The sequence below is a fragment of the Orycteropus afer genome, unplaced genomic scaffold, assembly GCF_000298275.1.
Source record: "Orycteropus afer afer isolate SDZICR_OR568_19922 unplaced genomic scaffold, OryAfe1.0 scaffold00190, whole genome shotgun sequence".
Lineage (NCBI taxonomy): Eukaryota > Metazoa > Chordata > Mammalia > Tubulidentata > Orycteropodidae > Orycteropus > Orycteropus afer.
This window is the reverse complement of record NW_006921777.1, coordinates 646,157-659,280: the sequence shown is the minus strand read 5'-3', so window position 1 is coordinate 659,280 and position 13,124 is coordinate 646,157. Positions and strand designations below refer to the sequence as shown.

The window sequence follows — 13,124 nt, the reverse complement described above, 5'->3', positions numbered from 1 at the left end:
GAAGTACCTCAGCAGGCTTTTCTTCTGAGATGCCTCTAGGTGGACTCAAACCTCCAAACTTTAGGTTGACATCCAAGTGCATTAACCATTTGCATCATCCAGGGACTTCAGTTATGACCTGGTACAACATTATTTAAACTGTCAATATAAAGGGCATTTGGAGATAATAAAATCTAAGTTTTCAAGTAATTATTCCACAATAATTAAATGTTTTTTTATTCCATCTGAAGAACTGATCATTTCCAGTCAATTGTGAGAAAAATCCTAATAATTTAATATATTCAACATAGCATATTTGAAATTAAAATTGAGCTATCCAGAAGATGTACTGAAAGTAAATCTAGACAACAGCAGAAGCACTTAAAAAAAATAAAAGCCACAAATTCCAGTGGTTTTCTTTAGCCACCAAGTTGCACTATTTCAAGTTTCTTCCTGTAATCCCATGTTACTATCTCTCTAACTCCTTTTGATGAATAATGTTCCTGGGCTTTTTCACTGTCTATTTTCCTTTTGTAAACTTGTCAAAATCATCTCCCCTGTCCTTAGTAATTTAAGACTTTTATGTAGCTTTCTGAGAGACTATCACAAAAGTCCAACCAGGAGAATAATTTACAAGTTTAAAAATGAAGGGCCATCATTAATGCTGTCTTGCCTGCAATAAACACATAGACTCTCTTGGTCACACATGCCAGGATTTTAACTAGATTAACAGAAGTCCAAGACCAAATAAACATAAGTAGAAGGTTTAAAATTCAGTATTGTAAGGATAATAACAAAAGCTTATTTTGTTATGTTATTGTCTTGTGTCCTGAGTTGATTTTGACTCATCATGACCCTATAGAACAAAATAGAACTATCCTATACCGTTTCTAAGGCTGTAATCTTCACAAGGAGGAACTCTGGTGGTCTGGTGGTTAAGCACTTGGCTGCTTACCATTGGTTTGAACCCACAAGCCTCTCTGCAGAAGAAAGATATGGCAGTCTGCTTCTGTAAAGATTGACAGCCTTGGAAATGCTATAGGGCAGTTTTCTTCTGTCCTATTGGATCACTATGAGTCAAAATTGGCTCAGGGGCAATGGTTAATCTTTATAGGAGCGGACTGCCTAATCTTTTCCCCTGAGGTGCCACTGGAGGGTTCCAACCACCCACCTTCAACACCGACATTTCTGTTGGCAGCTGAGCACTTTAACTACTGCATCACTGGGCTTCTCTAATTTATGCTTTTTAAAAAATAATACTTGATTAATGAAATTAAAGAACTATAAGAAAACATGCCTTTGAATGTGAGCTTATCTACAACTTTCACACTTAACCCTCTGGCTGAAAACAGTGTAGTTGTAGTTTCATATGGCCTGAAGGTCAACAGTTGGTCTCCAATCATAACCTGGAATTATATGCATAGTGAATATGCTATATTATGAAGCTAAATGCTGAGGGGTACCAAAGTGAGTGAGGTTTTCTTGATTTGAAGAGAGGTTAATTTTTAAGTGTCTTTATTTTATCAAAGTACTACTGATTCAATGTTCCACAATCACTGTTACTAATGATGTTTATGTGGCTAGAAGAAAATAAGCACTTTTTCTTATCATTTTAGTGCCCAAGGTATTTTTTTATTATAACAGACAAATCTAATTACTTCTTCTGATTAATCTCAATAGCTATGATTTGTATCATGAATAATTCTTTTCCAGTTACAGTGAAATCCTAATGTTTCCACAATGAGACCTTGTTTTTCCTAAGTACATGGTGCAGGAGATGCCAGATAAGAAAAAATAACTTTTAGCAGATGAATTACTGTACTGTTGTTGTTGTTGTTATATGCCGTCGAGTCAGACCCAACTCATAGTGACCCCTCCTTGGGTTTCTGAGGCAGTATCACTATGGAAGTAGATTGCCCAACCTTCCTTCCGAGGAGAATTACTGTACTAGAAAACTAAATGTTTGAGTATATTCTTTTTATTTACTTTATTAAATAAAACAGGGCCTATAAATCTGAAGCCTTCCCCCCACCATCCATAGATTTCTGTCAGTTCTCTTCGACTGAATGCCTTTCAGTACATTGATCTCTTTCTTTTGATATTGATGGGCAAGTTGTATTTCTCATTATATACCCGTATACCTCTGTGTTACCCACAGTACTCAGGCCTACACCTTAGGCTATAGAAGTAATATTGTTGGCTGTTGTCAAGTTGGCCCTGACACATGGAGAGCCTGTAAATGATGGAGTGAGATGTTGCCATGTCCTCTGCCATCCCCACAATTTGTGGGGATCAAACTGTTGTGATCCATAAGGTTTTCACTGGCTCATCTTTGGAAGTAGATTGCTAGGCCTTTTCTCGTCTGAAATCAACACTGTAATCCATTCAGCAGTTTAGCAACACCTAAGCCTTTACAGAATGACAGGTGGTGTTGCACGTGAGGTGCGCTGGCCAGGAATGAAGCCCAAGTCCCCTGCAAGGAAGGCAAGAGTTCTACCCCTGAACCACCACTGCCATAACTGGGCAATGTGTGTTGGACAGGGGTAAGCTTTTTAGTATATTAACTCTTTTAATCTTCACAACTTGAAGAAATGGTCACTGCTATTACATTGACTTTATAGAAGAGGAAACAGAAATTCTGAAGAGTTAAGCAATCTTAACTCTTACACAAAATGTATGTGTGAAACTTAGAAGTCATACACATGATGTGAACAGAGCCAAGCCAAGACCTGATTGCAAGCCTGGTTCCAGAGCCTGAACATTTAACTTCTGTCCTGCTTCGGAGACTCTGAGTGGTTCAGTCTCACTGTGATTGACTTCAAGTACCAAGTACTTCCTACCGTTTATGATTTTATATTTGCTGTGCTTGGTTAATTTCTGCTCCCTCACACTGATCAGAGCATGTTAATAGAACACCTAGTATTTGACAGATGTATATAATAGCCACTAACATGCATTAAGCTTTTATCCTATGCTAGGCACTGCATCTTATTATTTAATTATTCCAAAGACTCAATGAGGCACCTAGAAATTTACCTCCACTTTATAGATGAGGAAACAAAGAGAAGTTGGATGACTTGCCTAATTCACACAGCTAGTAAATGATGGAGCCATGATTTAAATTTAAAGATCACATTCCAGAACCATGATCTGAAAGGTGGAACTCTAGCTTGGAGAATCAAGGAAAAGAAGAGGAAGGTGGCAGCATTTGAGATACATGGAAGGGAAAATGAACAGTACAGAAACCACCATACAGTCAGAAAACAATACCGATAAAGTGATGTTACCCCATTTGCCTAGAGCCTAATATGTGCTCAATAAATAAGGATGGATGAATATCTTTACTGCTAAAAGGTTTTCTGCGTTTAAATATTTTACTGCTAAAGTTCTATGTGAATTTTTTTTTCTTTCAGTGCCACCATGGGCCTTAATTGCGATAGCCATAGTCGCAGTTCTTTTAGTCCTGACTTGCTGCTTTTGTATCTGTAAGAAATGTTTATTCAAAAAGAAAAACAAGAAGAAGGGAAAGGAAAAGGGAGGGAAGAATGCCATTAACATGAAAGATGTGAAAGACTTAGGGAAGACCATGAAAGATCAGGTAATGTATTCATTTCATATTTCCTCTTATTTTGTTACAAACAAGTAAATAAATATTTTATTATTTTATGCCAGATACTCATAGAAACAAACAACTTCTTAATACAATTCATTGTCAAATAGATGCTTTGCATCCTTTTAGTCATTGTTCCGTCTCCCAGAATCCAGTGGTAACAATCCTGTCTCCTGAGCATATAGACCAAAAAGAGGTATCCATGATCACTAGGGCCATATTGATGGGTCCAGCATAGTAGAATGGTGCTGAATACACTTATTACATCTGTTTGGCCAGTATTAGTTGTGTTTAGAGAAAAAAAAAAAAAATAGAACAAAGAGTACCTAAGTGTTCTTCCTCTTGGACAGGAGATCTTTCTAATTTGTTACTGTTTGCAATCATTATTAAATGACTGAATCATATAGCTGTTCACCACACTTGATGAAAGCTACCATTGCTCTATATCCAACTCAATAATTAGGTCTCAAGAACAATGAATTGCACACGGGAAGGAAGAAAAGTGTGAATTGGTCTTAAAGAGCAGGGCAGAATTTTAACAGAAAGTTATTATCTCCATGCTTGGGGACAATTAGTACCAGAACACTGGTTACAAAATCTATCTGGCTGGGTTGTCTTCCAAAGTTTAAGGAAGTTATTTGGTTTTTGTTTATGATGTTGTTAATTTTTACTAAATTAATTGGATGATTTGATTCAGGATCGTGTTTACTATTAATAATGATAATGGTTAAATGCCTCTTCACTTACTTTTTATAATTACACCTACACTGAATATTTCTAAGGAACATTTATTTCATATGAAATTAAACATAAATATTTATATAGAAAATAGCATTTTCAATTATCAAAGTTTCCCATGCAATAATTCAAAAGTTGTTTATTCCCCAATAATAACACATGTAGGCAGTTTTTAATTCCCCTTATAGTACTAATTGCTATTAATGGAATCCTTAAATATGTGTATCAGCCTACTTAATTTTATGAATAATTTAATCATGTGTGGTAACAAGTGTTTTTAGTACATTTGCATAGTTTCCTAGTTAACAACACACATAACACTAATCCTGTCTTCTCAACTTTAATTTTAAACTCTTTTCTCAAAGATACTATAGGGTCTATTGATAACAATTTCACAAAGGCTCATTTTTCACTTCATGCCCTTTTATTTTGTTTCAAAACTAGAGAATGGTTTAATGACTTCACTCACTCTTAAGAGAGTTTTATTCTCAGGCCAGGGTTGTTGTTATGTGCTGTCGAGTTGGCTCCGACTCATAGCAACCCTGTGCACAGCAGAACAAAACACTGCCCTATCCTGCGCCAGCCTCATGATGCTTGCCATACCCAAGTCCATCGTTGCAGCTACTGTGTCAATCTTTCTTGCTGAGGGTCTTCCCCTTTCTCACTAACTGTCCACTTTACCAAGCAAGGTATCCTTTTCCAGGGACTGGTCCCTTCTGACAACATGACCAAAGTAGGTGACATGAAATCTGGCCATTCTCAATTCCAAGGAGCATTCTGGCTGCACTTCTTCTGGGACAAACCTGTTCATTCTTCTGAATGATACTTCCAATATTCTTCACCAACTCCACAATTCAAAAGCATCAACTCTTTCTTGGTCTTCCTTATACACTGTCCAGCTGTCACATGCATATGAGACAATTGAAAACACCATGGGATAGGTGCACCTTATTCTTCAAAGTGACATCTTTGCTCTTCAGCCTTTAAAGAGGTCTTTTGCAGCAGATTTGCCCAGTGCAATGCATCATCTGATCTCTTGACTGCTGCTTCCATTGGTGTTGATGGTGGAACCAAGTAATATGAAATCTTTGACAACTTCTGTCTTTTCTCTATTCATTGTAATGCTGCTTATTGGCCCAGTTGTGAGGACTTCTGTTTTATGTTGAGGTGCAATCCATACTGCAGACTTAGTCTTTAATCTTCATCAGTAAGTGCTTCAAGTCACCTTCAGTTTGAGCAAGCAGAGTTGTGTTGTCTGCATATCACATGTTGTTAATGAGTCTTCTTCCAATCCTGATGCCACATTCTTCTTCATACAGTCCAACTTCCCAGATCATTTGCTCAGCATACAGAGTGAGTAAATATGGTCAGAGGATATAACCCTGACACACTCCCTTCCTGATTTTAAACTGTGCAATATCTCTTTGTTCTGTTCAAATGTCAGCCTTCTGGTCCATGTGCACAATTAAATGTTCTGGAATTCCCATTCTTGTCAATGTTAGCCATAATTTGTTATGATCCACACAATAAAATGCTTTTGTATAGTCAATAAAACACAAGTAAACATCTTTCTGGTATTCTTTGCGTTCAGCCAAGATCCATCTGACATCAGCAATGATAGCCCTTGTTCCACATCCTCTTCTGAATGCAGCTTGCATTTCTGGAAGTTCCCTGTAAATATACTGCTCCAACCATTTTTGAATTGTCTTCAGCAAGATTTTATTTGTGTGTGATATTAATGATATTGTTTGATAATTTCCACATTCTGTGGGATCACCTTTCTTTGGAGTGGGTGCAAATATGAATCTCTTCCATTCAGCTGGCCAGGTAGCTGCTTTCCAAATTTCTTGGCATAGATCAGTAAGTACCTCCAGTGTAGCATTCATTTGTTGGAACATCTCAGTGGGTATTCAGTTAATCCCTGGAGCCTTGTTTTTTGCCAATTCCTTCAGTGTAGCTTTGACTTCTTCCTTCAATACCATTGGTTCTTGATTATATGCTACCTCCTGAAATGGATGAGCATCAGCCAATTCTTTTTGGTACAGTAACTCTGTGTATTTCTTCCATCTTCTTTTGACGTTTCCTGCATCATTCAATATGTTGCCCATGGAATCTTTCAATATTGCAACTCGAGGCTTGAAGTTTTTCTTCAGTTCTTTCAGCTTGAGAAATGGCAAGCATGTTCTTTCTTTTTGGCTTTCTAACTCCAGGACTTTACACATTTCACTATAAATGACTTTGTCTTCTCAAGCTGCTCTTTGAAATCGTCTCGTCAGCTATTTTATGTTGACTTTTCTTCCATCTGCTTTAGCTACTCTCCTTTCAAGAACAAATATCATTGTCTCTTCTGACATCCATTTTGGTCTTTTCTTCCTTTCTTGTCTTTTTAATGACCTTTTGCTTTCTTTATAGATGATGTTCTTGATGTCATCCCACAATTCCTCTGGTTTTCAGTCATTGGTGTTCAATGCATCAAATCTATTCTTTAGATGGTCTCTAAATTCAGGATGGATATAATCAAGGTCATATTTTGGCTGTGGACTTGTTGTAATTGTCTTCAATTTCAATTTGCACATGAGCAATTGATGGTCTGTTCCACAGTCAGCTCCTCACCTTGTTTTTATCAGCTAAAGATACTGAGCTTCTCCATCTTCCCATACATGTAGACAATATGATTCCTGTGTATTCCATCTGTCAAAGTCCACATGTATAGCCATCATTTACATTGTTGAAAAAAGGTATTTGCAATGAACAAGTCATTGGTCTTGCAAAATTCTATCATGTGATCTTCAACGTCATTTCTATCACCAAGGCCTTATTTCCCAATTACTGGTGATTCTCCTTTTTTCCAACTTTTGCATTCCAATCACCAGTGATAGTCAACACATCTTAATTGAATGTTTGGTCAATTTGAGACTGTAGAGTTTGGTAAAAATCTTCAATTTCCTGATCTTTGGTTTTGGTGGCTGGTGTGTAAATTAGATAATAGTTATAATGCCATCACTCACTCTCAAGAGAGTTTTATCCTGAGCCCAGGGTAACAAGTGTTGTTTTTCTAACAATTTTTAATTACAACTACAGGAGTCTGTGCAAACATTCAACTACAGATGTCTAATAAGGATTTTTCTCTTCAGTTAAAATTGTGAAGTAGTCACTGAAATTTTAAATCATGTCTTGCTTTATTCTAGCATTTTCCACAGCCAGCAAGACTTGGTACAGATTTCTTTAAGCAACTTATTGAGAGATAAATATGGAAATAATCTCCTATGCGAACAGGATAATATATATGTTAATTTCAGCTGCATCTGTGAAGACAATAATTTGAACATACAATACTATCATCTTCATGACTGCAGTGAAATTCAAATTTGGTTTCCCATGTCCTAGGAATAAGAATTAAAAGCCTGAATAATGTTAGATGATAACTATAGCATTTCTTCCTAGGATAAGAAATTTAAATACTTATATTTTTATTTGTGGAATTTGTTCTGTATGATGTGAAACTGTAATTTATAGCATAGCAATGGTGTTTATTATCCCTGTTATTACCTGGATAAATGACCAAGACCTAAAAAAGTAATATATACATAGAATTGGGGGTGGTAATTTTTTCATTGCTTACCCATTCCTTTAGATGGGGGAAAGGTACAGAGAATAATCAGTTTCATAAAGAAAAACTAACAAATCTGACAGTTTATAGTAACCATTGACTGTTATACAAAGCATTTATGATTTCACCCACTCAAAAAGTGTTTACAATCATTTTAAATAGATCATTTGGTCTATATAAAATTTTAGTTATGTTTTATAAACAATTAAATGCACATAATGAAATCCCATTTAGGCAAATTACCTAGACCCAACTGGTAAACATTTATATAATAGCAGTATATGCTACTTTTCAAGGTATATTAAAAAAAGCTAAAAATGGTTTCCATCATTTTATGAAGAAGGATGAAGATTCAAAATAGAATATGCAGATTTTATTATGTCACATGATCATCTAAATTAAAAACAGCATAAACATGATTTAGAATTTTTTTATGTAATTATATTTTAAAACATTTTAAGTCCATTATTGATATGGATGTGGGAAAGCCAATATCTTCTATTCCTCTCATTTTGAAAAAGCACAGACGTGAGAGGCATTTTAGATATGATTTCTTAAAACAGGCACTAGGGTAATCAATAAATTACCATTTCAAGACTATAAGAACTCATGGAAATGCAAATTTCAATGTCATGGTCATATGTCTAATAGTAAGATTTTAAAATCATGGAAGAATTTTAAACTATTCTGCAATGTCAACTAAAAATAACTATAGATATTTTATTTCTGTATCTACACCTAAGATATATATTTGTTTATTTCTATGCCTTAAAATTTGAGAACATGAAAAATACAGAGGGAAAAATACCAGCTTGTTGAGTTATAGCTCTGGAAAGGTCATTTCTCCATGGTTCTCACTAATGTCTGTGGATACTTTTTTATTTCTTCCTTCTATGTCCTCCTTATCTGTGTTGTGTCTCATGACTGTTCTGGACTGTCCCTTGCGGTAGGTTTCCTCTGCTACTTAGATACCCCTAGTCAATGCTAGGATCCATTTAGTGGCCTGCCAGCTGGGGCTCCACAGCTGAGGGTGGACCATTCTGACACACATCAAGAGGCTGAACTAAATTGATTTTTTATGATAGAGTGTTCTCATTTTAAACATTACAACATATAATAAATAGAGAAGTATTAGAAAGCTCAAGTTTTAAACTGATGGGCAAAGAAAGGCCATTCAGTCCGTCCCCCCCCCCCCCCCCAGCTCTCTTTTTAGCGTACTTTATCAAATGCACATCAGAGCAACTTAGAGTGCACAAATGCTCCTTCTGGTGGCTTGGAACTACGTACTGTTTGAATGTTCAAGCAGGTCATAGGCATGTACACTAAAAACTTTGAAATTTAAAATAAGTTTTGATGTTCCCAACACAGCTTTTCATGCTGCAATTTATCAGACTCTCAAAAGTACTGGGTTTACAAGCCTTCTCTTTCATATTTGGTTCCATGGGGAGAAAAATATTGCCCTTGAGAATAGCTACTGATTTAATAGATCTGAATTTGACGTGATGGTACAGAAAATGTCTTGCTTAAGCTCAGCCTTTGGGACAGAAATAGACTTAATCACTTCAGTGATGAACAGTGGCACTAAGAAATTATGAAAAATTTAGCCCTATTTCATGCAGAATAATTGCAGAGATAGTCCTGCACCTTTTATTAGGGTAAAAACCACTTAGGGAGAAGGAGATTTAATATCTCAGCTATTTCAAATTCCACTGGGCTGAAACATGATATGTAAATTGTCAGTTCTGAACGAGACTTTGGAAAAAGTATTTAATCCATGAGTTTAGTATTATGATAGAGTGATGTACAGTTTTTAAATGGAAATGTGTATTAAATGTGTATTAAATAGTTTGCTATTATTAAGAAAGTTAAAATATTATTGGGAGATAATTTACCTAAGCTGCAATTTTCTAAGCAGATCTTCTATGACAATATTGAAGACTTAAACACAGGTAAGGAGCCTTGGTGGTACAGTGGTTAAGAGCTTGCTGCTAACCAAAAGACTGACAATATGAAGCCACCAGATGTAGCAGTCTGCTTTCATAAAGATTTGCAATCTTGGAAACCCTATGGGGCAGTTCTACCCTGTCCTATAGAGCTGTTGAGTCTGAAGCAACTTGCCGACAGTGGGTTTGGCTTTTGGGGAAAGGTTTTGAAAGGGCAATGGGATGCCACTACCTGAAAGTCTCTATTTAAATTTGATAATCTTCTCACTTTACTAAGCTCAAGCTCCCTTTAGTGAAAACCAATCCTCTACCATTAAGCAAATTTTAAAATAATTATATTGTTTCCTGCCTCTGGCTATCAGTAAATCGGTATTTTAATATCCACAGAAACATCCAAGTATAAATTAAACTTTTAAAATTAAATGGTGTGTGGCTAACCAAATTGGAAAGAGTTTTTACACAGATATAATAATGGCAATTTTCAATTTTCCAAACACATTGTAGGCTCCTGAGAAATTTTGAGAAGTACAGAGAGGGGGGCCATCTCTGACCACAACTTAAATATTGCTTTATATGGTCTGTTCATATGGGTACATGTGTGATGCCCCCAAATGTCTGTCTCTGGACCCAACTGGAATTAGCTGGGTGGAGACAAATTGGAAAATCTTATACAAATAGAAACTGAGAGTGCCATTTTGAAGACAGTCTGAGGGTCCCTATGTAAGTGGAGGAGTGAACAGAGAATCTTTGTCATAAGAATAAATTACACAACAGAAAGACAAGACCGTGTAGTATAGGTGATGCAGAGGAGTGTGGGAGAAGCTAGAATCTTATCATGTTGATGTCTTTCTCCTTCTGCTTATACTTGCACTTGAATTTTACAAGTCTTGAGATTTAATCTTAAACTGACAATAATTAAGATTTTCTTTACTTTGTCAGAGATATAAAACTATCAACCACTCATATCACACACACACACGTACCAAAAAAGAGAGAGAATGCCGTAATCAAAAACCAAACTCACTGCCATAGGTTGATTCCAACTCACAGCTGGAACCCCATTGGGTTTCCAAGGTGATAAGTGTTTACAGAAGTAGATTGACCCATCTTCCTCTTGCAAACCAGCTGGTGGGTTTGAACCTCCAACCTTTTGGTTAGCAGCCAAAGCCACAGTCTTACTCACTATGCCACCAGAGCTCCTTAATCAAAATCAAGGAGACAGTATTTGCTACATACAACAACAACAAAAAAAAGACTGAGGTCACTACAATATAAAGTGTTCCTACAAATCAGTAAGGAAAAGAAAAACAACACAATAGAAAAATTAATAAAGGATATGAAAAGGCAGTTCCAATAGGGAAAAGATTTTTAAATTATACAATCTCATTCATGATCATAAAAATATAACTTTTTATAATTTTTAATTTTGAATGATTTATAATATTTTCTAATTCTTTAAAGCATTAAGAGTGCACATCCCTAGAAATAAAATTTCTAAGATTTATAACCCTCAATTTTTTAGCAAAATTTTTGCATTTGTAAGAAAATGTGTAACATTTTTATTTTTTTAAAAAAAGGATCATTTGAATATATTCTCTGAAATAATGAGCTTTCTAGTATTTCAATCCATGTTACACTTAAGTTTTAAGTGATAAAGAATATTCAGTTCGTCAGAATAAAAATGAATTTTTATGCCAGTTGGAATTTTTGACAAAATTATAAGCAACCCTTTTTACATTTTGATGTCAAACAGATCATTACATCAATTTAATTCAGCCTAGCTTTTTGAGAAGCTGTTATGAAAATAAAACAGTAAACTTAAACTGGAAGTGGGTGAACTTTTCTCTAAATATGCATTTGCTGGTGGCATGTTTTTTCCTCTTTTTCCTTAACCATTATAAACATATTTGTGAAAATTAGGGTATTAAAATTTTCTGAGAATTACCTTCTCAACTTTTTCATAGGAAATAAGGAAACAAAAGGCCATGCACTTCATATAAACTACTCCAATGCATGTGACGATGATCTTGTTTAGTTAAGATCTCTTTAAATGAATGTGAAACCTGGCCTGGTTAATAGCATGTTTATCACATTGTACTCTGAAAGCAGCAGTTTGATCAGAATCAAATTTAATACCAACTTGACATTTTCTTAGCAACAGTGTTACATTTTTGCTTGCACTATTCTAAGGGGCTTATTCCATTGCTTCCATGTTGCTTGCTATTAGGGGAAAAAAAAATTCCGTGCATAAATGGAATTTTAAAAAAATATGTAAGCAGCAAATGTGAATGTGTGCCAGACAAACTGAGATTTCCAACATCTTAGTGCTTGCTTTGAACAGCTTGGAGGTATAACTACAGGCCCAATTTGGATTTTGCTGCAAATTCACTTGAATTCACATATGATCCATTTCCCTACTCATAGGCTCTCAAGGATGATGATGCTGAAACTGGATTGACTGACGGAGAAGAAAAAGAAGAACCCAAAGAAGAGGAGAAACTGGGAAAACTTCAATATTCACTGGATTATGATTTCCAGAATAACCAGGTCTGAGGGAGGAAAATGTCTTCTAATTCCATTTCATTTTCTGAAATTACCAAAGAGAAATTGAAGCAAGATACTTCTTAAAACATTTTGTTTGCTGTGATGGGAAAATGCAATTATCAAAGCTATTGATGAAATAATTTCTAAGTACAGGCAGTCCCCTACTTGCTAATTTAACTTCTGGTAATTAGAATTCACAGTATTCAACCGATTACATCTACTTATGGCACTTACAGCAGGCAGGCAGAATACAAATTAACTTGAAGCAGTCAGGCCGCTTCTAAAAGCTCCCACTCACAGTCTCATCCCCACAAGATTCCTCAAGCCTGAGCTAGAACCACCTTCCTTGGACTTCTTAGATATAGATCCAAACAGGGCTGGGGGCCTTTGAGGTGATCTACCATTCAAACTGAAGTTTTGAAACAGAACAGATAGGTAAGGAATCAAATATTAAAAATTTGACTATGGCCTATGAATTTTAAAGGCAGAAATGTCTTATATAATATCATGATACTAAGTGAAACACCTAATGCTAATAAGATAGCAATTCCAGGAAAGCAGAAGGACCAGCAACTTGATTTCTGCTGCTCACAACTGCTGCCCAAAAAATGACAGTGATCTAAAGAGGTAACAAAACCAGCAGGTCTGCTTCAATTTCTCAAAAAGGCACGAAGTGCCATCTAGATAAATGATAGTATCA

General features: G+C 35.7%; 1 protein-coding gene across 1 annotated transcript in view; it reads left to right on the top strand.

Moving 5' to 3' along the window:
* The window catches only part of SYT1 (synaptotagmin 1), a 280,496-nt gene that overhangs the window by 81,675 nt on the left and 185,697 nt on the right, over positions 1–13,124 (top strand). Inside the window, exons 2-3 of the mRNA XM_007947552.2 lie at positions 3,393–3,577; positions 12,305–12,427. Coding sequence (XP_007945743.1) covers positions 3,393–3,577; positions 12,305–12,427 — 308 coding nt within the window. The remainder of the gene's footprint in view (positions 1–3,392; positions 3,578–12,304; positions 12,428–13,124) is intronic.